The 26,586-nt window shown below is 40.2% G+C and overlaps 2 protein-coding genes across 3 annotated transcripts in view; one reads left to right on the top strand and one right to left on the bottom strand.

Annotated features, from left to right (window-relative positions):
* Positions 1–532: 532 nt before the first annotated feature.
* On the bottom strand, positions 533–9,331 carry nom1 (nucleolar protein with MIF4G domain 1). 2 transcript variants are annotated; one of them, XM_075452614.1, is made up of 11 exons: positions 8,142–9,331; positions 7,921–8,033; positions 6,364–6,559; positions 5,417–5,800; positions 5,218–5,328; positions 4,754–4,924; positions 3,139–3,260; positions 2,872–3,004; positions 1,337–1,468; positions 1,134–1,243; positions 533–799 (listed from the first exon to the last, which is right to left on the bottom strand). In XM_075452614.1, the coding sequence occupies exons 1-11, from the start codon at positions 9,117–9,119 to the stop codon at positions 622–624; spliced, it is 2,628 nt and encodes an 875-aa protein (XP_075308729.1). In that variant the 5' UTR covers positions 9,120–9,331; the 3' UTR covers positions 533–621. The 2 variants fall into 2 exon arrangements, with proteins under 2 accessions (XP_075308729.1, XP_075308730.1); XM_075452615.1 differs by having other exon boundaries at positions 5,477–5,800.
* A 111-nt stretch (positions 9,332–9,442) lies between these two features.
* Positions 9,443–26,586, top strand: part of lmbr1 (limb development membrane protein 1) — a 32,762-nt gene continuing 15,618 nt past the window's right edge. Inside the window, exons 1-9 of the mRNA XM_075452994.1 lie at positions 9,443–9,614; positions 12,483–12,555; positions 13,784–13,823; positions 14,633–14,772; positions 15,937–16,040; positions 22,845–22,971; positions 23,232–23,300; positions 23,432–23,496; positions 24,136–24,208. Of these exons, the coding sequence (XP_075309109.1) occupies positions 9,552–9,614; positions 12,483–12,555; positions 13,784–13,823; positions 14,633–14,772; positions 15,937–16,040; positions 22,845–22,971; positions 23,232–23,300; positions 23,432–23,496; positions 24,136–24,208 (754 nt within the window). The 5' untranslated portion in view covers positions 9,443–9,551. The remainder of the gene's footprint in view (positions 9,615–12,482; positions 12,556–13,783; positions 13,824–14,632; positions 14,773–15,936; positions 16,041–22,844; positions 22,972–23,231; positions 23,301–23,431; positions 23,497–24,135; positions 24,209–26,586) is intronic.

The raw sequence follows: 26,586 nt of genomic DNA, 5'->3' as shown, positions 1-26,586 counted from the left end.
TGGGTTTAAGATTGAAAAGGCTTGATTTAAAGGTGCATTACACTTGATAAGGTGGAAATAGACTAAATAAAGCTAAAATCAGTGGTTCCGGGTGTGTAAACTGTGCAATATTAACGTTGGATGTAAACTGCCTCCAAGAGGGCAGTCTCAAATTAAAAAAAAAACAAAAACACACATTTAGAGGAAATTTAAAAGGGTTTCAGAAAAATGTGTTATATGACTATTCAGAATCCCTAACCAAAGCTTTCCACTGTTAAGCGGGTGAAGGACAATCACCTTTTGTTTTATTAACAAATATACAAGGACCAGCATGGATAATACATGAGATGAAAATATACAATTTATGTGGTAGCTTCATCAAATCATCATCAAAAGTAAGCATGTTTAGTTAATAATAGCAGGAAACAACGAGCACCACGAGTAAAGGTTGTACATGTTAATGTGCTGTTGAAATAATTAAAAGTTGTCAATTCAATATCAAAAGTATTTCTATTTTTTCTCTCAGCAAGTCTGTGCTCTTTCTCGGGGGGGGGGGGGGGGGGGGTATTTCACTCCAACAAGTCTTCTTTTGTTCCACAGTACATATTTTGGGATTCTGAGGTGTGTGCGTCTGTGTGTGTTTTACAGTTTGAGCTTGGCCTCTTTGGCCTCCATGGCTTTGGTGGCGACCTGGGCGCGCTCTGACAGCAGTGCTGCTTGCTCAGCTGGTCCCTGTGACTGGGCATTCCTCAGAAGGAAGTGACTGATGAAAAGCTTCAAGCCCTCCCGCAGCATTCCAAGCTTGGGAATTCCTGAAATCCTGGGGAATGGGGAACAACGAGGGACATTGATCTTCAGTTTTTCACACAGCGACCAGCAGTAAAGAATGGGGTTTTTAAAGATGATGAACAGAGGAAGATATCTTTCAGGTAGAAACGTTCTTTAGATGGTCACGTTGATCTTCGCAAACTTTCTGATTCTACTGCAGTAAAAGTACGTAGCTTGTGCAGACATTCATGGCTGGTGGGTCAAACTACAGCCTCACAGGACTGCAATCACAGCTGTAGACTCGTCATTTGGATTTCCAACGTGTCTAATTTTGCATAAACTTGTATGTTTGAATCTCAGGTAAGTGTAAGGACAATGGAGCTCACCTCCCAAAAATACTGGCTAGCTCCTCAGGTTCAGTCTCTTTCAGCAGTTTGGTCAGCACTTGACGCAAAAAGCGCACCGTGGGCTTGTCTAGTTCCCCAAACTCTATTACCTACAAACAAAAACATAGAGGTGAATGTAAAGAATATGTTTTAATCAATTTCTAACATCAATTTATGCAGCCTTCACACAAAACATGACTCACTTTGAGAAGGGACAGTGAGAAGCACTTTCTCTGAAGGAAGTGGGTAACCAGCTGGATCAGATTGTTGAAGGTGTTGCTGGGAAGGTTGGTCAGCTCCTTGAACTTGTCCCATAGGCTGAACTGGAACGTCATCTACACAGAGGATTTTCATGGAATATTCAAATCCACAAAAGCATACAACCGTGACACTGTGGTGCATCCATGTTTGAAGACAGCCACCAAAATGCACACAGTATGACAAAAACACGTAAAGCTGCTGGAAATCCTGATCCAGCAACATATTCACCATCAGACAGCTTCAAGGGCAGATTGGCTGTCAGGAGTACCGGGAGTCAGTCAGTCAAAACAGAGCACACGGTAGATTGAACATCTATGCTTAAACAAGCACGGGTAAAAGGTGCTTTAAAAAAAGAAAAAGAAGGTGTTTGAGGCTTAGACCTCTATTCAATTTATAATTAATTTATTCTAAACAGGAGCTCAGGTGAGGTGGTTACTTGAGAAGAACTAAACAGGAATACTTGGATGGAAAAGAAGTCTCCAAAGATTGAGATCCACCACAAATTCTTAAATTAGCGAGTGGGCTGACAAAGAACTAATTCTGGGGCCACTTTTTCTCCCCCGGCCTGCTCCCAGACAGTTCTACCTGAAGAGAAGCCACTGTGTCCGTGCATTCAAAAATATCAAATTGCCACTTTACCAAAAACTGTAATTTTACATCATAGGACATGGAGGCAGCTGGTCTCCCACTGTTTCAATTGATTCATCCAGACCGGAACTAAAGCGTAACATTGTCATTGTGTTGCTTTGGTTTTGTAACCATTGAGCATTATGATATCTTAAATAACCAATATTTATCTAGATCTAACAATATTTATCTTTGCATCATCTTTCAAAAATCCTATGCATGTTAAAAAAAAGAAAAAAAAAAACCTTTTTATTATTTATTTTTCATGTCTGATAAAACGCTTTTTAGAACTCGTTCAGAATTGAGTATCAAGTGCGACGCCATTTTAGGTAAAAAAAAAAAAAAAAAAGATGATCAAAAACAGTAGTAGACACCCTTAAATAACTAACTTTGCCCGCAAAGATAACCCTCTCATCAAGATGCAGTTTACATGCGAATTGCAAACATTCCTATGAGCTCCGCTTGAAGCTCTTTGATGAGAACAATGGTCACCGCTCTCTGATATGAGCTGCTGGCCGACATGACAGCAGCGTAGGAAGTGTGGTCTCAGCCCCATTGTTTGCAGTCACAGTTTGAGTCAAATCAGAAGTGTGAGGTGTTAAAGGCTCCCACACTGCAGAGGTGAACTGCAGGCCACACACAGGTCACGCACATACAGACTGGGTGGCCACACAAATATAGCAGGTAATTAAAGGACTAAATGTTAACCTTTTTCTGTGTTTACAGTAATTTATCTGACGGTAAAACAAATTAAAGCTTATCTAATCTATTTGAAGTGATTTAAGGGATACTGCAAACCCTAACTGGAGATGCAAGATCTGTATTACCCGTGTTACCTTTAGTCTTTTACCTGAAAACGGCGATTGTGGGAGCAGAATTTCTCTCCCAGGACAGCGTAAAAGGCATTGAAGGTTTTCTCCTGCAAACAGCAGTCCATCAGGACATGAACGATCTCTCTCTCCTGCTTGTCCTTCAGACCCATCCTTTACACAGAGCAAATAAAAAAAGGCTTTGAACGAAGTCAACCTGCCAAGTGAACTAGTTCAAAAAATATCACAACGTGCTCATTCTATTCACCGCCTTTAATAAGAGGACAAAGATGTCAAGCAAAACAAACCTCAACAGCTTCTCAAAAGCATCCAGGTAATCCTCGCTGGTCATCAGCACACAGAAGATGTTTCTCCTGACTTCAGTGTTCATCCTCTGTTTCCTCGCCAGCTCTAAAACGTTGGCACTAAACTGAAAGGAAAGAAAAACAGTAGAGGGAGAAAAGCTGGATCATTAAAGAGACACATACACTGTGTGAGCTTCTGCGTCTGATTCTTCAACAACAACAAGGCATTTTTCACATTAATATAAACCTTTTAAAATGTTATCATCAGTGATACGTCACAGCCCTCAACTGAATCCCGTTCGTGTCATTAGGCTACGGTATATCTTAATGCAGAGACATTCTTTAAAATCTAACCAAGCTGGGTCAGCAGACAGACTACAGATCTGAGCAGTTTTCATGGGATCCCTCATTAAAACAGCTCCTCGCTTACAGCAAAAATCGCAGACAAAATTCTTTGGATCCAATCCATTATGAAGTGAGAACATTGTAAGTGGCAACCACAAAACTGCTGTGATGCAATGTCACACGGTAATCCATCACATCGAAGTAGGAGAGTTTGTTTTTAACAATAAAAGGTTCAAACCGAATGACCAATGACAAATTCACCATTTTACCATCTCCATCCAGTGCAGCTTTCCAGCTGACCCCATCACCTGGATGTTCATCAAATCATATTCATCTACAGACACGACTTGTTCAGCAGACTTTCTGAGTGATAAGCAGTTGGTGGTTCACACTGAACAATTGTGAAGGTGACTGTAGGTCAGTTTGATAGTATTTACCCAAACTTTACAGACAGAGAGAAAAAAGAAGGAAACAAGGTGGATGAAGGCAGAGGCAAACAGAAAATACCTGGAATACAACATGTCCGGGGAAACAGTTGGCTATTCCAGTGGACACCTCTCTGCTGTCTAACGAGGAAGACAAAAGGTTTGCGGCAAAGTCTGACGAGTTTTGATAAATGAGATTCAAAATCCAGCCTTGACCATCATGGCCGTGGTACATCATGGCTCGGAGGCTCAAATACAACTTTGAGGAAAACACAGAAAATATGACGTGCCAACATTTTGGATTAAACATCTATTCACTAAGAAGAATTTTTCATGCACAGAGCCTGTTGTGTTTTGTATAATGCTTTTTTGTTTTGAGAAATGTTGCATTTTCTCTTATTAGTTGTTGCATGTATTAAGTGTTTTTCTTTGACCTGTTTTGTTCTTGTGTTTTCTGAATTTTCAGTGTTTTGAAATGCGTTTTCTGTTTATTGGTATTTAATTGTTCAGTGAAATGTTTCAGTTTTGACACTGGATTAGTCAAATGTAGGCGTTTATTCTACACTGAACTATTTATTCATTTATTCTTTTTTATTTTGTGACACGTCAGTTTTTTTCCGTACCTCAGGGCCAATATACACGAGCAATCCCCTTCAAAAGCATCATAATACACTGTAGACCAGTGACACAAATGTGACTCAGTTGAGGAAATAATGGATCAGTTGATGTCTGTTGAAACAAAATGCAACGTGAACGCATCACCATCTGCCTTTTTCTACCATAGCGTGGTTTAAACTCCTTAAATCTCAATCAGCTTCACGGCACATCTTATGGTTCCAGTTTTCTACCTGTCCTTCAGCAGAACTCTGCTTTGTGGTTGCGTCGCCTTGCTTGGTGATCATGGGCGCGCCGCTCCACGATGAGCCGACGATCCACCAACGGCCCACCTGCTCCGCTGCCAGGATGTTTTCCAGAGAGACTCTCAGTTTCATGTCGCTGCCTGCTGCGCTCCGGTTGATCTGACCACCAAACATGTATATTTAGTTAAAATGATACAACAACAAAGAACACCAAACACAGACTCATGAACGTCAGTTTAAACAGGCCCTCTGATGTCAAACTGAAGGTGTCAGAAGCACTGTGGAGTTTAGAGTCTGTGGTGGTGGTGCTCTGGGGCCACCTGGTGGTACTTTCGGTTGGCTGACATGAAAAATAACACCAAATTGTTACTGTTAGCATTATGAGAAAGAGATCCCAGAAGCAACAAAATCTGACAAAAGAATAGTTCAAACCCAGTATGTTCAATACTCACCAGAGTCCTCTGCAGCTTCCTTAGTCTCTCCATCGGCTCAGGATCGTAGCCGGGGATCTTCCTCATGTCATTGTTCTTTAAAGCCAGCATGGTTTCCAGCATGAAACGCACCTAAAAACAAGTTTACAAATACTATATGAGCTTAAAAAGTTAATACATAATCAGAAAAACACTTAGACAATGTAAAAGTCAATTCAACCTTATTAGTAATGTGAAAGTGTGCAAAAGTAGAAGGTAAAAACGTTCTTGTGTGGTCTACCCTCGTCTGATCCTGGAGCATTGACCCCATGCCGCGGGCCTTGTGCTGAGCCTCAGAGATGAGCTCCTTGAGAGCTAGAGCGTCGTCCTTCCTCAGGGCAAAGCCGACGTTCCTCAGCACAAACAGAATGAGCTCGATGTCCTTCTCTGTGAAAGTTCCCATCAGGAGTTTCAGGATGTCGAAGATGAGGACGGAATGAACCACCTGGAAGTTATAGAGGTGAGCCACAATGGCGATGAGGTTGTCACACTCTTTGCTCTCACTTGGGCTCTTGTACGCATCGTCAAACTTGCGTACGACTGTCTCCAGAAAATGGGCACCCACCTGGAACAGGGATAAAATGTGATTACAACTGCTGCAGGGCTGTGTTTGTAAGGCTGATGACATATGAGCCATATGAAACCTAACCACACACATCAGACTTATAAGGTTGTAAACAAGCTCAATTGGGATTTAATAATTGTTGATTACAATTTTTCTCTTGTAATCCAATTTCATTTGATTTATAAAATGGCAATCCAATACAAATAAGAGCCTACAATCCCATCACGCCTTGCTGAAAGGGAAATAATCACTTTGTAGTTCCAAGATTAGTTTACAACTGAGACATGTGGAACATGCCACTCCTTCTGAAAAGATGTGATCTCAGTCTGCAGCTCAGTGGTAGTTATTTCACGTGGCTCTTATCAGTGTAGCAAATACTGCATGAATCACCATTAGTAGGAATTTTATGCATTAATGCCAAGAGCCCATTTAGCTGATATGTAAAATAAAAACTAACAAACAAATTGGTCTGGTATACACATTACTGGCAGTTTGATGCTCTTTTTTTTTTTTTTAAAAACTCTATAAACTTCAAAATGAAGGATTAAAGAATGTTTACTTACCTCCAGCCCCACAGCGTGATGGAGGATGCTGACAAGCAGCACGTGTTCCATTAGCAGTCGGTCTGGCATCAGGGTCGGGGTGACGCAGGCCGCTAGCATCACCTCTGTCAGAGTGTTGCTCATGTCATTCCTGCTGCAGCTCATGTACAGCTCCTCCAGCTGACCACAGACGAAGGCCATGTTGGGCTCACTCAGTCTGAAAACGTTGCGTCAATCGTCATTTTGAGACACAGTACGTGGCAACTTTATGGGAATTCTGCATGATTTTAAGAGGAGAAACTCGAGAAGCAGTTGTAATATTAGTTCATGCAATCTAACATTTAGAGGTGATGCTATTCTCAGATTTTACAGAGGGAACTAAGATTTTTTTGTTATGAGAGCATTAGTCTAAACCTCAAAGCCTCCTCAAAGTCCTACAAGAAGAAATTGTCAAAATATTTCGGTTAAAAAAAATCTGGATTTTCTCCAGACATTACATGAACAAAAACTCACCAAAAGTGCCTTATTTTGACATGAAAAGTAACTTTGTAAATTAGCAGAAGGACATTGAGTTTTTATGTGTACAATCACTACATTTGTCATTTTTAGGGTTTTGTGTAACTTTTTTCTTGTATATTTTCTGGCTATTTTGGGAGATTTCAATTTGGCTTCTGCTTGATCCAAAAAGTATCATTTTCCTGGATAACTCTGGATTTTTAAAAAGATGTTTAATATAAATATCTTCATGTACAAAATTAGTCAGTTAAAAAAATGTGTAGCTTTGATCAGGTTGCAGACGCATCTCTCTTTAGGCATTTTTTATTTATTTTTTTTCCCCCAGACACATAACATGTAGTTTCACAGGGAGAATAAATATAAGTTGGATCTGAATGGGAATCTAGACCATCACAGGTGTGTTTGTATTTGACTGATAACAAAAGCAGCACTGCTGCCAACAAATGGACTGGACTGGGAAACTACCTCTGCTGTTAAAATTGGAGATTGGTTTTGAGGTTCCTGATCAGAAGTGTTAATAAAAACCAAACTGTGGCTTCTAGGCCACAAACTGGGGAAAAAAAGAGGAATTTCCAGGAGCCCCGTACTAAGATAAGTATTGAAATATAGTAAACTAATTGAGCTGGAGTTGGTCTTGCTACAATTTTGACAAGAGTTAACTTTTTCTGCCAATGCACGTAAGTTCTAAACATTGGTTAACAGTCTAATTGATTAAATATAATCAGAATCATCCCAAGGTAAACCACCATCACGCAGGAATATGAAAATATGTAAGACCAACCGGACTAACATGGCATCCATAACCTAACCTAATTTTTTTATTTTAATTTTTTGAATTATGTGGGAATCTTGAAGTGAAACTTTTTAGGAAGAAATTGATCGGACTTGGATGTTAACATTCACAATTTTATGCAGCTTCCGTTGCCGAAGATATCAAAGAGATAGAAGTGGATAACACTTTATCAATCCCAAAAAGGGGAAATTATTACAATATTGGGTACCACCACATATTGTATTTCTAATTTCGTATGAGAATCGTCTGAAAACATCGCACCGTGTTACCTGTTCAGCAGGCCTTTCACGTTTCTCTTCAGCTTTTCCAGCTCAGCTTTGCGTTTATCATCTCCAGTGTTTCGCAGCTGGGGTGGCACATACTTGCCAGTTGTAGTGGTGACCTTCACATCAGGAGAATTTGATCATGATTAGATCCATAACATAGCATGCACGACATCAATGTAATGTAATGGCAATCTTAAAGAGATATTTTTAAAACATGAACTCACATCTTCTGGCTCTAAGGTTGATGTCTTTGTGTCGGGACCGTCAGCTTCTTCCTCCGTTTCCTCTTCTATTTCATCATCTGAGTCAGCTGCATCGCTCTCATTCAGCTCATCATTGTCATCATCTTTTTCCTCTTCCTCAACTTCTTCTTCTTCCTCCTCCTCCTCCTCCTCATCATCATCATCATCATCCCCCATCTCCTCTTCATCATCATCATCGTTATCACTGCCTACACTTGCCATCTCATCTTCATTATCTTCCTCTGCACCTGACACCAGAGAGTCGTGCTCTTCTAGCTTTTCAAAGTTCTCTTTGGCCATGTGCATGTTGTCATCATCATCATCATCATCATCGTACACTCCCATTGCTGATGAGCCAGAGTCAAGCACACCCAGAATGTAATCAAGTCCATCTGTCACAAAGGATTGTGGAAGAGTTTTTCTGTTTTTCCTCTTGTTTAATCCGAGGCGTCGCTCCAGCTTCTTTATCTCCCTATCCTCTTGTTCGTTTGCCTCCAACAGTGCCATTTTTCTTGATTCTTGAAGCTTGTTAACTTTCTTGCCTTTGTTGGAGGCTGATGGAGTTTCAGACTTGTCTGATTTCTCCGGAGGTGGGTGAGCAGGTTTGCTTGACTGTGTTTTTGACACCTCTTTCTTTTTCTTATCCGTTTTCTTCTTCTGTACCAGTGGCTGTATTTCAGCGCTTATTGCTGAGTCTTCACCATCGCCGGATGATAAACAGACGCTCTTTTTGCCTTCATAGTGACTCCTCATCTTGGCTTTTTTCAGCTTTCGCTTTTCTTTGCGTAGTTCCTTTCTGCTTTTCTTTTTCACAAATCTCAGTCCATGGTCAGTCTCTGCTTCGTCTGCACCACTTTTGCTTTTAACGAACTCGTCAACAGACATCATGTACTTCTGCAACACTGCATTTCCCTTCTTCTTCTTCTTCTCCTTGCTGTTCTGCTTCCATTTTCCTTTCATTTTAATAAATTCTAATTATTTTAGTACGGTAGATAAAGTGAGCTTGTTAGCGTTAATTTCCTCCGCTCCGGCTACACTGCAGAACAACTCAAAACAAAAGTAACTATCCTAATATTCCTATTTTTATCACATAAATTCCTTTGACTTCACATTTACCTCCATGAGGACACCGTTGTTGATACGAACCACCAACACGTGACTCTTTTCGCCCAGGATATGCGGCAAACTTGACGCGCGGTGATGACGTGCTTTATTTTGGGGCGTTTTTTTTAGTCAGCACGGAGCTGCTTCGCTTCGATGTAATCTGGATTTGAACCAGTCAGAACAGTTCCTGCAGAGGGGAGAGGAAGCGGCAGCTGTAAATGTAGTCGCCAGTTGTGCGAGCTAGAATGTAGTAAGTCTGTAGCTTTTTTTGTATTTGCAATATGAAGAATGGAAGAAGACGATGTCACTATCAGAGAGCAGAATTTTCACAGCCAAGTTCGAGAGTACATCGTAAGTAACAGAGAGGCTAGTTGAGGCTAGCTGGCTAACGTCCTCTACAGCCCACTAACGTTAACGGGAGCTAACGTTGCCTTTGCCTGTCAGTTTGACTTGGGAGAAACGATCGAGCGAAATTCAGCCCAAAAATGTGTCATTCAATATCTAGGTAATTTACGAACCAAACTTTGTCAATATCAAAAGCAGTGAGGGAAATTCTTAAAAGAAATCCACGAGTTTCCGTTGACGTTAGCTGCTGCTAGCTACTTAGCGCACTTACTTTCTGAGATTATTTTGAGCACTTTTGAGGCTTGTAAACATGCCCGTGGTTCACTAGAAATGTCTTTTGCTGGGTCAGGTACAACCCTGACTTAATCTAGACTCTATTGTTGTGGTTACATTATTTTTTATAACGCATTATATTTAAATTTAATTAGTTTCATATTGGGGTATAATATGAAATTAAATCTGCTCTGTGCAAATTGCGCCAAGCTGGGCTGATCTGTTTAAATTTGGTTCAGATTTAGTACATTTATTACATAAAAACAACACACACAAAAAAAATGTTTTTGTTGTTTTTTTCCTATAATTTACATGTTGGGTTAAGAGACACTCTTTGTAACTTTGTAAATAATATTTTAATTGTAATATAAAAACGTGAGATGGGAGGCGTGGGATATCATTCCTGGAGCGTTGGACAAAGTTTTATTTGTTGCAATGAGAGAGCCCCATTTTCAAAAATAACAGAATACTATATGAAATGGAGATGAAAGCTAAATGTAGTTGCTTTATTTGCAAATCATGCAAATACGAGATGCACACTGGGAATTCCCATCCCCTGTGTCTGATATGCTGTTCATTCTAAGTAGTTCAGACAAAAATAAATATTGTTGTTTTGATTGATACGAGTCCGTTTTGTAATGGGCTTACACACATTCCTCAAAAAAAACAAAAAACAATGAGACATTTTCTTTCAGCATTTGATTTTTTAACTTTATGTTATTTTTGTAATGATATAGGCAGTGATAGATTATCATTCTGTTTTTATAAGCGGTTGTAGTTGTTGCTCATCTCTCTGAACATAAATCATATTTTTTATGCCATCATGATATGTCTGTATGTTGAGGGAAAACAAATTAAGTAAGATAAGCATTTTTGTTTTGGGGGGGGGGGGCAGTCTGGAATAGTTCTTATTGACACATAAACTATCAGATGACTATCATACCAGTAGTGAGACATTTCACCTTTTAGCTTGCACATTTTGTCCTGAGCGTCTCTACATCTGCCTCTCAGTATCCCATATCAACATAATCCCTCTGCATGATTAGTGTAATGTCAGTGTATCATTTCACGTTAATGTTTTGGCTAACCGGCTTATGAATAGATGTGATAGACACCGTGGGGTTGATATTCGTTGTTGGCTGTGCTTCTGTTGCAATCCGTTTGCTTCTCTGAGTTAGGTTTAAAGTTGGTAAACATGACTTCGTAACAAGATTGTGATAATTTGATAAACACAAAGTCTGGGTAAGTGGCTCCTCCACAGTGGACCCAACTGTGCATAATTACTGGAAAATCTTGTCTGTGTTTGCCAAGAACACAGTAAATGAGTTTACAGCGAAAAATCACGTTAAGTTGTGAAATGTCCCAAGCGTGGTGTGGACAGCATTAACATTCCCTCGCCACTTTCAGACAAGGCCATCGCCTCTTTATCTGCCTTTCACATGCTTTTCTCAACAGAAAATGTACTGTACTTTTATAGACATCACCACCTTTGCAATCATGTTTTCTATCCTTTGACAGTTTTTTTTTTTTTTAAACTTTTCAATATTAGAAATACTCCGCTGTCTCTTACGTCTTAATGCACACATTCAAAAACGCCAGCTAATGATCTGCACTACATGATTTTTGCATGTAGCAAAGAAAACTTGTGTCACTTGCATTTGCTTCCTCTGACTCTGTAGATGTCTACGAACATCCAAAAGGCTTTAAGAAACCCCCCCCAGAAAGAAAGACCCCTTTGCTTTGTATTGAGTTCATGTATCGTAAAGGTCTGAAATATTGTGGCTAAATTGGCTGAGGAATGTTTGCAACCCGCTATGCATCATGTGCTGCCTTTTTACATGGCACATAACAATGCTCATTGCTGTTGCGTTGACTGGTGTGTCTGAAACTTGCAGTTATCACCCCTTGACTGTTGTCTCTCTGTGTGCGTGTCTGCTTATCAGCACCGTGCACCTGATTCTGTGTTATTCTGGGTTCATGGGCCTCGTAGCGGGCATCATTTGGCTTCATCCAGTCACCACAGAATCTGTAACTTCTGTTATATTCAAAGTATTTCACTGGGATGTTGACTGCATATAATAGAAAAACTTTTTTTGTTTATGGCTGACGTATAACACCATATATTGGTTGGTGGTTTCTTTCTATGTCAGTGAGTCTTAAACATATGCAACCCGGCTGAGTCATCTCATAATCGCAGCTCGAGCACGGTGATTTGAGCAGTGCTGACAGGGTGCAAAATGCTAAAGTGGGAGCTTCTAACATTAGTTACATGCTTGTCACCGTCCGAGTGGAATTGAAGAATGTAGAATATGATCTTTCTGAAAGACTATCCAGCTTGTTTTGAGTCTGTGATTACCTGATTAGTGTGATCAGACATGGGAAAGCAACAACGCATTGCTCACTTCTCACAACTGAGAGTCTTTATCACTTATACAGAATAACATAAGAAAAAATGTCTGAAAGGGTCGACGTTTATACACCTGGTTTGGGCCCAAATTTCAACACGACCTCCCCCAGAGCAGGTTATGTTACTTTCTTGTGGCTATAATTTCGCCATCTCCAGTCACAATAAATCTTATAAGATTCTTTTGTCGTTTTCAGATTTGCTTCCTCCTGTTTGCTGTCCTCTACATTGTGTCCTACTGCATCATAACCAGATACAAGTGGAAGAGTGGTAAGTGTTCTGTAAAACACGATCTCTCCTGTCCCAGGAGCACACATCAGACACGTATCGCATGTCCTCTGTGAAACCTGGACTTGTCCTCAAAGATCTGTTACACTTGCACAGCAGAATGGCTGTATGTGGTGGAACTGCTTCCATGCTAATCACTGAGGAGACTGGGCTATCTCTGTGTTTATGCTGTGTTTGCTCACAGCCCTTCAGTGTGTTTAGGTTGAAAGGATGTTATGCTCAAGAAGGCTTAAAGTCTGTGTGTGACAGACTAAACCTATGCCTGTGAAGAAATTTGCCATAGTAAGCTCTGTATCAGTATGACCTGTCTCCACCCTTAATTGCTTTAAGGGCTGTGGTAGCATGAATACAACTGGTCACAGTAAAACTGAGCAGTTAATGCTGACAGATCCTGTCCTGTGATAAACGGTGATAAGTCAAGCCAAGTCGGAATGTTAACAAGATCTTTAAAAGCTTTTTTTTCTCCCTCCATTGAGTTGGTTCACATCCCTCGTGGATTAGAAGCAACGTCGTGTTTGTAGCCTGATGCGACCTGAGTAAATTTTTATGTCGTGCGTCACATGCCATTGTTTTTGTTCAAGTGACTTTTTACAATAAAAACAAGAGATTTAAGCTGTCAAATAGCTCTTATGTTCTCTATTAATCTGTTTTCCGAGGCTGAGAAATGGCAAACGTGTCCGGTTTTTCAGGAAACCCTCGGGTGTTGGAAGGCTTGTTGTTTTCAAAATAATGAATATGTTTTTGGAATGTTTTCCAAAGAGCACTTTTTATTTGAATGTGTCGAACAAAGAGGGCCTCCAGAGAGCACGCTCCCTTTTACAAGGACAAATATAGTATGTTCAGGTCACCCAGGCCTTCCCTGTCGCAGTTTGAAAGTAGAGTAAAGTTCCCACTGAAGAGTTGGACAGCAGAAAACCAGGCTGTTCTTTTCACACCAGGCTGATTAATGCTCACATCGCTAAATCGTTATAAAATATAAAAATGGTTGTGGTACAATTTATATTTTTGTCACCAGGAAAATTGTTCAATACTCATGCAGTTGGATGGATTCGACTTATTGAATTCTCACCAGTCACCATGTCTTTACTCCCTGTATGTGCTCTAACATTGTAATTCATATAATTTAAATGACGTGGTGTAAGAAATAGTTTACTTAGTGACTGATTTATTTACTCAACACCCCCGCTAAGTGGCGTTGTTTTCCTTGCAGATGACCATGAGGACGAAGATGCTGTCGTCAACAGGATATCGTGAGTGATGCTGATTTTGATATTTTAGACAGAACTTTAAAGTTTGAGTTATTTTGCAGACCATCCACTGAAGTTAGAAACAAGTGAACTGAGTTTGTTGCTGTTAAAAAAACTATTTTAAGCAATTATCGATAAAATATGTTGGTCTGCTGTTTAGGTGGGAATGTGAAACTTGATAAAATTGAATTAGTAGTTAGGCACCGCAACAGAGAATTAGTTTTTAGCTAACATATTTAGATAAGCATTCTGGGTTTAGGGTGCAATTACCAATAACCAGTTACATAAACTGAAGCATAACATGTCACCGGCACAACACACACAATGAATGATCGCTTTATTCTGGCCTGCTTCGTCCAGCTGTGGGAAATGGTACCTAAGGGTCCTGCACAATAACAAAAAGTATTTCATGTTAACAAGTATTCTACTGTGATGTGGTGAGTTTGTGGCAGCCCATTGAGCAGATGGCGACTCCTCTGGGTCCAGTCGGCTCAGCCTCTGATTCTTTATAAGCTACAGACTGCAGAACCACAGCCGGTCTTGTCTTCAGTTCTGGGACCATAATAAAGATGGATGAAGAGTAGAGGGACAATTTCAAATGTAGCCTGGCAATCAACCGGCAGCACTTTGTTATTATGATGGTTTCTCTCATTAAGAAAAGTCTATATAACACTTGCTGTTGCCTCATGAGTTCAGTTGGTTGCTGCTGTTTTTGCCTCACTTGAGATTGTACATGTATGTGTTTTTCTGGTTATTCTTAACACTTTATGGGTCTGCTTTTCCTAATTAGATGTGCTTGATTCTGTTTGCAGATTATACTTGTGCACTTTCACCCTGGCTGTGTCGGGCGGGGCAGTCTTCCTATTGCCTTTCTCAATCATCAGCAATGAGATCCTCCTCTCATTCCCCAGAAACTATTACATTCAGTGGCTCAACGGCTCCCTCATTCATGGTCAGTAGCTCACAAGTTCATGTGTCTGTTTAAAGATTTAAAAAAAAGGTTCTTGCCCTCTGACTGACGACTAAGAACTATGTCCCTTGTTTAAAGAAAGTAAATGTATCTAATATATCTGAAATGATGTTAATTAGAATTAACTGTTTAAAGATTGAATCTTCACAAGATATTCAGTAGGCAGTGTTTGTCTATATAAATATAGACCATAGTGATAAGCTACTGTGTTGCAACGCTTTCAGCTATCGGCTATAAAAATATAATGACCTGATGGCAACGCTTGTTTTAGCCCCTTTCGTCGAGGGTTATCCTTTAAAAAGATGACAACATGCTTACAGAAGAGAAAATTATTTTTCTAGCTCTACAATAAGTTTTAAAAAAGGTTTAAAAACCTATAAATACATCCAACATAGATCTGATGTATTTATAGGTTTTTAAACCTTTTTTTTTTTTTAGGTCTAAAGAAGAAAAAGCGTAGATAAAAAAGCACTGCAGCTGTCTGTCTGTAAATGCTGTTTCAGTAGTCTTCAATCTGTGGAGAACATTTGTCTCCCCCTCCTGGCTCTACTTGCATTATCTGAACTCTTCTGGGAAGGTCTTGAATGTATTTATAAGCCAAATAATTTGTATCATAAATTATTAGACTTTTGCATAAATTGTTTGCAGATACTGACATATTGTTTCACTTTGATTGTTGATGAGCTTTGCACTTGCTGAGAAAGTTGTTGGCCTTTAAGTTTGAGTTGGTCGATGATATGAAGACATCATTAGCAGTCGTAGCTGTTGGAAAATAAAACGAGGCAGAAATAAAAGCTAATCTGTGTAATTTGAATTGGCACCACAAATCTGAAACATGATATTACTCTTTGTGTAGAGACATTCAAGCACTCTCCCGTCTGGAGTTAATTATACCTTTTAATGACGCTGTCGGGTGTTCTGACATCCACCAGGTGGCAGTAGAGTCCACGATATAAAAACTGCTCAAGAGACGGTTGATAAAATGCCTGTTAGTATTTCACCTTATAACAGCTTTCTAATTTTAATTATCTTGGAAAATCAGCAAAAATAGCTTGGATTGTCAGGTTGAAATTTAAATTGATGATCTCTGGAGTATTATATGTATGTTGCAATCCGTCCAGGCTCTGATATGTTGTGTTTCTGCAGGTCTGTGGAACCTGGTGTCGCTGTTCTCCAACCTTTGCCTCTTCGTCCTGATGCCATTTGCCTATTTCTTTTTGGAGTCTGAGGGATTTGCAGGATCGAAAAAGGTATACATCAAACCTCTGCTGCTTGTTACCTTATTTATGTAAATTTTTATCAAAGAAAACAGAAGATATGTGGGGGGAAAAAATGAAGCAATTTGTTTGCTTTCAAACTCTTAATCGAATGTAAAAGTCCCTGCAATGATGATCCAAGTTCTGGAAGTTAATTGTTACAAATGGGCTATCTAAGAAAAATCAAGTTTTCTGTCTTTTGGTATTAACCTTTATGAATACTTTGCTCCCCATGCAACAGCCAAAGCAGCAGCAGGTGCTTAGTTTTGCCCTCTCCTTGACTCACGCCACGGACTGTAACTGCCACCGCAGAAAGCTCATTAACCATGAAAGTCTGAATCTGGTCTTCGCTCAGTGCCACATCCTGACAAACCCTTTCAATAAGGCCGTAGGCTGCAAACGCTTCAACACTGCTGCATCGGCCCCACTGATTTAAAGCCTGATTCCTTGTCACCCGCTCCCCAGCCCCCTAAAATAAAACTTCAAAAGCACAGGCTAATAATCGAGTTGTAAGGCTCAGCGAACTTCCTCGTTTAATTGATTACTCCCCAAAAAAAAAAAAAGGGGGCTGGGGGCTCGTGTTCCAAAAGTCCATAAAGTTGCAGCAACATGACGGGACAATAGAGCCTTGCAAAATGGAGGGGGAAAGATTTACTTTTAATACACCTCTATCCCGTGTCACAGTTTGAAACCTCTCTGGTTTATGTCCCTCCTGGCAAAAGCACATAAAAATTAGTCTGTACTGTAGTATATAGCCAGTTTCTTTTCTTCTTCAGTCCACTAATTTGTTTCGGTTGGATTTCTTCTGTAGAGGGCAAGCCCTGATGTGTAGGAAGCAGGATGAGGGCCTCTTTCACATTTCTCCTTTTTGTTCTTTTTCATTACAGCAAGACTGTTTCTTGCTACGTAGCTTCCATAAATTTGCTCAGAGGAAGCACTGTTCAGTGTTTAGCTGCACTTCTAGCTATATATTGTGTATGTGTGCTAAATAATGGAGAAAAGGTGGGGGTGACAATCCTGTTTCATCCACAAAAAAAACCCCAAAAGGCTGCCTGTAGAGGGAATAATGTGGCACACAGCAAGAAGAATGTAAATCGTAGATCTGAGTTTTTATAATGTGATATTAGCCCTTTATCCAATAACGGCATTAGACCACAATGTCATAAGGTTTTATGTGGCATTTTAACCTCCCGAGCTAATGTTGTAACACTGAGAGCTCCCTTTGACTACGGAAATGAAGTAAATGATGAATTTCACTACTGACGTTGTTAGTCAGCCTTTTCATGTGGCTATGTTTACGTTTGACGATGTACTAAAAGACGCCAACAGAATAAGGATGGAAATGTGGATGTTTTTTTAAAATGTTTTCTTTTTTAATGTTCAACTCTTTAGAGGCGCTGTCACCTGAGTGATTAATAGTTAAACAAATTGTCCAAATTGCGGATGAATCGGAGGGACTTAGGGTCTTGATGTCAGATGTTATGATCCAGCTTTATTTGCTGCTGTAAAATGTCTCCCACTTTATGGGTGTGTTCTCAAACCCTGCATCACTGAGGCTGCCAGAGGTTGTTGTTCTGTAGTTTGTTGTAAGGATCTGATCATATTTAGAGACACCCTCACTGTGGTGGGGTTTGCCACTGTGTCCTGCATATGAAAAGTTTTACGTTTGTAACCTTGGTTTGAATAAGAATGTCAACCTTAAAAAAGCTTTATGGAGCTTTCTTGTTTTCCACGGGATTAGTTATAGTTATCTCCACACCACCAGTAGATGGCATTACAATGATAGCCATCCATGTCATCCTTATAGAGATGACCTGCATATTTTAAGACTGAAGACAACTTTATAAGCCCACGTTCAGTCTTTTAAGGGACTTAAATCAGTCAGATGAAGATAAAAAGAAATAAAAATTGAAATTGTTTGTTTCTTGTTCTGGTGTTTTTCTCTCCATCTAAACAGATGCTTATGTAGCTTCCAATAATAGCTTTTATGAGCTTAGGATGATTAAAAAGTAAAAAGCTGTTTTTGTTAAAATTTTAAAATGCAATATAAACTGTGGCAAACATGCTTTTCAGTGAGTAGTCTTTTGGAAATGTGTTTGATCCTGAAACGAGTTAGAACGAGTCTGACCCCATGACTGACCCAGCAAAGGGCCAACAGGTTTCATCTGGTAGTTAAAGAAACTCCTCATCAATCTCATCCTAAGCCCTAACCCGCCGATGATGAGAAGTGTGTTTATTGTGGAGGAGGAGGAGTGGAGGGGAGAGAAAACGTCTCGCCGAGCAAACCCGTTTGGTGTTACTAAGATACTCCTCTTTGTTGGAGCTCCACAATGGAGGCCTGGATATTTATTTCAAATCTCCTGCACATGCAGACATTTTTCCCAGGCCTTCTCTCTGGCAGGGCCAGCCGGAGAATATAAAGTGGTGTTTACATACCTTCCTTTAAGGTCACAGTGTCTCCCTAAAGCTGCCTGTTACAATGTTCGTTACCACAGCAACATATTAGCTTGAGCTAGGAATGTCTAATAGAACAAGCAAGATTTTCCCGTCCTCTCATGACTCAGTTTTTCTAAACTAAGTGAAAAGTTGGGAACCTTAACTGATTCTGGATCAAATTTGTGGCTGTTTTTGCGAAGAGCGCAATATCATTTGTGTGGCACCTTTTCTTTTTACAAGACTTGAACTCTGTTCGACTAGATTAAGTTCATTATGTTGATGGGCAACTATGCATACTTGGGCCTTACCTGCACTTCGGAAAAATATCAAAAGTGACAGGAAACGGTTACGATTGTGTTTTATTTATTATCTGAGGGCTCAAATTGGAAATTTCCTGACATAAGCTGATGCCACTGCAGGATTGCAAGTAAGACTTTGCCAACACAAGAAAGAACTGAAGCCAATTTCTTCGTATGAACAATTCTGTTGTCTGATGTAAGGTTCGAAAGATTTGACGTGATACCGTTCATTTGCCGGGCTTCCATGTCATTGAGGCTTTATTAAGAAGTCTAAAGAGTCTTTAGAAGTTCATTGCGCAGCTTTACAGGGGAGTGTCCCTTCTTTCTGCTTTCTGTCTTTGACACGGTCATTGCATTGCGGCTGACTGGTTGAAGGATACGCTAATAAGGTCCCTGAGCATCTGGCATGTCTTTAGCAAAGAGAGCAGTCTTTTGCTAAGGAGTGAAAAAAGGCCCTGCCCCCTTCCTCACTTATTACACTCTTGGCCCTTGCTGCACGCTTCCCTGACAGTCAGCAGAGAGATGGTGCACGGGATGATCTCTGCCACCACCTGCTGACCTGCGAAGGATTGATGGTAGCAGCCAGGAGGCTCCTGTGCAACTTTCTTCTTTTGTCTGATTTTTCTTCTTTTTTCCTTTTTCTAGTTCAATACACCTTTGCAAGTATAATACTTACACTTTTCCTTTCTAGCATTCAGCTTCCAGAGGGAAATGATTTGCTAGGTTCATCGGTCTAAACACTATAACATTCAAATGTGGCAGATGCGCTTCAGTTCGACTGCAGCACAGGCGAGATGGAAAGCCTGTGAACTGTTTCCAGCGCCACTTATTGTAATTGGGTGGATTTGGAGGTTGATTTACAAGTCTTATTGCGAGCGTCTGATTGTGCATACGTGCACTCATACATGTATGTTTGCTGCTGCATATGAAGTTGTTACTTTGGCCATTACACACATATTTCTTGGAAGTCTCTCCAGGCTCGTATGATCAAATCTGCAGTTAACCAGCCCCTCACTCGATGTCGGTGTGAGGATCAGGGGATGCTGAATATTTTAGAGCTGCTATATTTAGAGGTAGTTACACATTTAGAATGGCAAGAATAGAAACTTTCAGCGGGCACTCTGGATGCCAGGGCACAGGCCTTTTTTTTCTTTTTTTGCTGCCTTCACAAGTTGACAATTTAATCTTTGATCATTGGTGATGACTCAGTTGGATTTTTCTATTTATAAACCATACTTTTTTCCCTACTGTTTGTGACAAGGAACAAAGGCCCAAATTTGTCCCTTTCAAGAATAAGTAAGTGCAGACAGAACTTTGAATGTTTAACTTCATGGGTGTAGACGGACCAGTTAACCCAGTCGATCATCTCAGTTCAGTGCCCTCTTTCTTTAGTTCAGCCAAATCATGGAAGAAGCAGGGTTGATTGTAAAGGAGGTGACGAGCACTGCCTTTGCCCTAAATGATCTGAATGTGGAATGATTTGAGTCTTATAAATGATTGAGAGACCTATCTAAAGGGAATATACCTTCAGCATGGCATGGGCAGCTTGTTAAGGTGGACTGGTGTGCTTGAGCGGACACATGTCTTGCTTGTCAGTTCTACTTGTTCTGATGCATCCTTAAGAGAGCGCGTGTGGGACGTGACTGAAGTCCCTGAAAGCATTCCTCTCTCACCTCCGTTACCTCGGGGGAATGAGGTTTGCTCAGACGTTGACTCCTCTTCTCCTCCAGTCTCCTTCTGTTCCTTCCTCTCTTTATTTTTCTCTTCCATCTCCTCCCTTCTACCTCTTTTTTATTTTTATTTATTTATTCAGCGATATTGAGTGTTTTCCCCTCTGCACAGTTTGAACGTTGCTGCAAGATCATAACATCCATCTACTGCACTTAGTGTGCGAGTGCACAGATGAACACGAGACAGTCAGCAAAATTCATCTCTGTCAGATTTGTGCACATATCTGAGAGTCGTTCATCTGCGTTGAGTCATGAATTTATTGTATGACATAACGGCAAACTTGCAAACATAGCTCTGTGTTAATGGCTACCAGGGTAATGTCTTTATTAATGTGTATTTATTTATTCTTAATACTCCACCAAGGTTTTTTTTCTTCTCCGTGCTGAGGAAAGAGCCCTGCAGTGTCCACGTTAGCCACATTGGGGCACTCTAAACGCTGCCCATTTCCCTCTTTGTTGTGCTAGAAAATTCTACACTCACTGAAGCTTTTCCAGAATAACTCTGTAAGAGCAGGTGAGGGGCATGTAATTGCTCGATAATAGCAAATGGACAGTTCAAGGGATTTTCACCACTCTGAATAAGCCTCAAATTTTATATTACTTCTGCAACTGTAAACACGGACTAAATAAATTGGTGCCAATGTGTAGACATTAAATTAATCAAATATGTCGGTGACGCATGCATGTAACACAGTGAGTTATAAAGGACTCCTGCTATGGATGAGGTCAACTTTTCAACAGTGACGCAACTTGAAATGCAGATGTTACAGGACAGGTGTTTTGGAATAGTGTTGAGGAATGAAAAAATAAGCATTGCATGATTTAATCTCCAGAATTAAAACCATTTCCACTTTGTAAAATGGCTTCATTAAAAGGGGGGACCCCCTTATATACTTGTTGGCAAATGCTGAACAGCAACCGCGCATCCATTATGTTAGTTGGTAACAAATTGGTCACATGTACCCAATTTAAACAGAGCTCAAAAAGCAGAGAAGCCTTGTTATCCCATGCCTGGCTGCCTCCCTGACATGTGTATGACAGCGCCTATCGATCTTACAGTGCGAGACAGCATGGCTCTCCAACAGGGGAGGGAGGTTATGAAAACTGTGTGAACAGGTAGAGAAGGACTTTATTAACCACTCAGCAGTTTGTGACCCGGAAAACCCAAATTACCCCAAAAGCCTCTCGTCTGCACTGGGACATGAACGTGGTGCAAAGGGAGCTCCTAATCAGCCCCAGATGGGAGGTCTGCTCTTGATCGCAGACAGTAGCTGACCCAGCCAGGCTTCATGCTCCTTACAGAACCCTCCTCCTCCTCCTCTTTTTAATTTCACCCCTGCCACTACCAGCCTCTGTTGGACCCGTTTTATAGACCCCAATATGTGTGTATAAAAGCTGTTTTACACAGAAATCCATGGGAGCCTTTATGCTCTGTTTTTGTATTGAGTGGAAATGATGGTGTTTTATGTAAGTGAGGCAAGATGGAGGAGGGTGTATTCATGTAAAGAGAATTTTATTTTCTGTTTAAGATTTGGATGATGAGTGCCAGAACTCGCCTATTGTGGTTTATATTGTATGTTTTTTTTCATTTTTCTACTTCTGAGCTTTAGTAGATTGAGTTTGAAGGAAAGAAAATGAATATGATGTTGGTGTCAAGTCTCTATTTTGTCTTTATGTTGAGTAAGTTTACCTCCAGCACCCACAGTTATTTCATAATTTGTAGAAAAATCCTAAAGTTGTTTATTATCTTCAGCGGCGATGCTTTATCTAGCCTTGGCTACAGCCATTCTTAACCCGTGTTGTTGTAGAGAGACTCTCTCTGATGTCAGTACGGTCTCCATCTCGAGTACTGAAGTTTATTAATTCTACAAGTCAATGGATATTTGATTTCTTCACACTTCAAAGCTATTTGATTGGCTTGCCTGTAATTTTGGGATTGTTATACTCCTGAATTGTAAAGTTTCATTTAGTTAAGCTTCTATATTGGAAAACATTTGTATTCAACTGGTCGCCTCTTTTAACAGCTCAGTCGGCAACCTCACATGCTTCAGGGTGGGATGGTGGGAAAGTGGGATTGTGTCCTTTGGGTCCTTGGATCACAAACTGTTTAGCTTTTATCCTTTCAATGTTGATGTAAACTTGCTTTGATTTTATTTGAGACTTGGTGCTTCAAAGCGGTATCTTTGACATTATTTCACACTGGATGTCTGGAAGAACAGTGTGAACCTTATTGCCATTTAATATCCATTTATTTAGACTAAGTATGAACTGTAGCATCCATATCTAACACTTTTCTGTCTGATATGTATGATAACTTAATTTGTGTTCATCAGGGCATCAGGGCACGTATTTTGGAGACTTTTGTGATGCTCTTCTTGCTGGCTTTGCTCATTCTGGGGATTGTGTGGGTTGCATCGGCCCTGATTGACAATGATGCTGCCAGTATGGAGTCTCTCTACGGTATGTGGTTTGAAATATTTGAACTTAATTTGTAATTTTAAATTTCTCTTATTTACAAAGGAATAGTTTTGAAATTTGGGAAATGCGCATTTGTTTCTTCCGATAGTGTAAAACAGTCTGTTGTGACTGTAAATCTTCAGCTGTGAGCTGGAATCAAAAAGCATACCTCATTATCAGTCCCTCCACAAAGGGTGAAAAATGAAAATGGTGTCTAATCCAATCAAACATACTAAAAGAGCTTCTTTTTCTCCTTCCTGTAGATCTTTGGGAATTCTATCTTCCTTACCTCTATTCCTGTATATCTCTGATGGGAGGACTGCTTTTACTGAGTAAGATAGTTGATTTAATTCAAAATGCACTGCAGGGAACATAGTATTATATCAGTTGTGGTGAACTACCATCAGTTGGTTTGCCTTGTCGGAATTAATGCTAATCGTGCTGTTTTCTGTCTCCAATGTAGTGTGCACTCCTGTTGGATTATCCAGGATGTTCACTGTCATGGGCCAGTTACTAGTGAAGCCAACAGTAAGGAGTCATCTGCACTGCCTCGCCAAAAAAATAGCCCAAACACCACATTTAGCTTTGGTTACAGCAAACATTTGCCATGCCAGCATTTCAATAAGCTTAAGCAGTGTCACAATGCTGAGAAATGTCTTCTCCAGCACATCCTAAATGTTCTCAGTGGGGTTAGGATCTGAACTCAATGATGGCCAATCCATGTGTGAAAATGATGTTTCATGCTCCCTGAACCACTTTTCACAAATTGAGCCTGATGAATTTGAGGATTGTGATCCTGGAATATGCCGGTTCTATCAGGGAAGATATCATTTTTAGACCTGACTGACTAAAGCAGCCCCAGATCATCTGTTTAGTTATATTCAGGTTGTGACCCTTGTAGTTAAGGTGTTTACTTGGTTGGGTTATAGAGGACTTAGTCAGTGGCTTTTTTGTTAATAGTTTTGACTACAAGCTTAAACCTTAAAAGATTAGCGTCCGATGGATGTCAGTTTGTTCTGAAAGAGGTCTCAGTTGGTCATTTAAATGCATGACAGAGGACTACAAATACATCACCAACTCATCCTTCCATCTGCCATTACTCCAGTCCCACTTTGGGCCTAATTATAACCCATTTCATCTTTTCCTACTCTGCTCCCTCCCCTTTAGATCCTAGAGGACCTGGATGAGCAGATTTACTGCATCCATTTGCAGGAGGAAGCTCTTCAGAGGAGATTAAACGGTATGTCTGTGGGAGACGTGTTGGCACATTACAGGCAAGGGGAAGAGTTGACAGCACTATTGGGTGTGATAAAGCAGGCCACGCTGGAATCAATTAGCATTGAAAATTCAGCTTGGCGTGTGCAGACATTCACACACACTTGAAACCAGCGTTTCCTAACACTGTCTCACTCTTATAACTTTCTGCTAAAGGTCATAGCAATCACCATAGCACAGACCATATATTATGTTTAGAAAGTTTTATCCGAAGGTTCAATTTAAGACACTTAAGAGCCACTGTCACTGCTGGTGAAATGATTGCCTCATTTAAAGTTGGGCCCAGAATGGTAGGCCGGTTAATAGGATGGAAATTAAATCTTTCAAGGAACTTGTGTCTTGCCGCCGTGGACATTCAAGCACAACTTTTCACTGACTTCTGAAAGGGGATCAGGATAATTGTGCTGTTCTTAAGACTTGTACACAAAGGGGAAAGTTTAAAGAGTTGAAGGCTGGTGAAAATTTTATTTTTTTAGCCTGCATTTCCGTCTCATGTCCAGCCGTCTGTTTTCCCTCGAATCCTTGTTTGACGTTGAATTATCTCAAAAAGCAGGAAGTCTGTATCCTAAACCTACTTTAATATTAACTCAAGCACGCAACCAAGTGTACAGATGTGAGTAAATGAAGAGAACGAGCGTCTTTTCAAACCAGGAAGGCAGGAGAGATCAGCCTCTGATAGCGAATGTTTTCGAATGCTACGCCTACCTCCTCCATAGACTGCCACCAATGCGTACGGTTTCTTAGGGCTCATTCCACGCTGCCTCGCTTTGAACTAACTGATAGAATAATTGTAATCAGTTCCTTATCGTCTCCAGGACTGTTTGATCTTTACAAGTCACTGTGAGGCAAAAAATAACAGTGGTCAACACGCCTGTGTGTGGACCGAGGCCAAGCTGCAGTTCATGCTGCCTGTTACAGAGGTGGGAATTTAAGATGAGGGAAGATTCTGTTCAGAGGAATTTAAAGCCTTGCTTATCAGACAGGACTGTTTTTATGCACATACTGTATGCTATGCACATGCAAATACTTGTTCATGCTCATATGTAGGTGAAACTGAAGCTCAAGTGGCGTTCCTTTTGATCTGAGAACATTAAGTAGAAAACAGTTCAGGAACAGTTCACAGGACACACTCCAGGGACAAACAATGTTGTCTTCTTGCTTCACCTCTCTGCATCAAGCCTTTCTGATAGATTATCCTCTTACCCAGTTTGTGTTCTGTTGATGTGGACTGTTCAGCCTCATCAGTTGATGCATTCATGTTTATTTACATGTCGGGCCCTTTGTTGTCCTCCCTTTATATGCAGCTGCCCATTTGCAGTGGAATGTTGGTAGTTTCAATCATGTGAATTCGTTCATTGTGGCTTTAACTGGCTTATTAGCTTATGTGTGTTTACCTCTCGTGATGAGAAATATGCTGTCTTAGAATATTCACAAAAGCTGCAAACAAGTAATTACAAGAAATCCTTTTTTACTATTTATTTTATAGCGTTCCATCTCTCTGTCTTGTGTTTAATTTGATTATGTCACAAACATACTAAATATGTTAAAGGACAAGACCGTTTTTTTGACATTGGGCCCTTGATTTCACATTATAACATGATGTTCTACTCACCCCTGCTTGTTGTTGGTAATTTGGAGCTGTTCCTAAGATATTCGAGAGGCGTCTGGCTGCTCTCTTGAGATATTCGGCCATGAAACGGTTTCCTATGGGCAAGCTTATACAGGCACAAACTATGCTGTTTATAATTTATTAATTACTGTACACTAGCACTGATAACGTGGAGGTGCGTCGCTTACTTAAAAAAATCCGGGTTACTGTAATTTTGAATTTTTGTCGTAAAGTGGGTGTTACTGACGTCATCGTCGTGCTACTACCACAGACAGCCCACAGACCTGCTGCCTATTTATTTTTTCGGCTAAAATTCAAAATTACAGTAACCCGGATTTTTTTAAGTAGGCGACGCACCTCCACGTTATCAGTGCTAGTGTACAGTAATTAATAAATTATAAACAGCATAGTTTGTGCCTGTATAACGTTGCCCATAGGAAACCGTTTCATGGCCGAATATCTCAAGAGAGCAGCCAGACGCCTCCAAATTACAGCTCCAAATTACCAACAACAAGCAGGGGTGAGTAGAACATCATGTTATAATGTGAAATCAAGGGCCCAATGTCAAAAAAACGTTCTTGTCCTTTAATGTACCAAACAGATCAGGCTAATGTATTATTAGAGGTGCAACGAATACTCAATAAATTAATCGATTTATCATTTATTCATGTATAGATTTAAATATAGAAATTAGATATTTTACTAAAGTGTGTTTTTTTTGGTTTTTTTTTAAA

The sequence above is a fragment of the Odontesthes bonariensis genome, chromosome 20 (assembly GCF_027942865.1).
Source record: "Odontesthes bonariensis isolate fOdoBon6 chromosome 20, fOdoBon6.hap1, whole genome shotgun sequence".
Classification (NCBI taxonomy): Eukaryota; Metazoa; Chordata; class Actinopteri; order Atheriniformes; family Atherinopsidae; genus Odontesthes; species Odontesthes bonariensis.
This window is presented reverse-complemented; position numbering and strand designations above follow the sequence as displayed.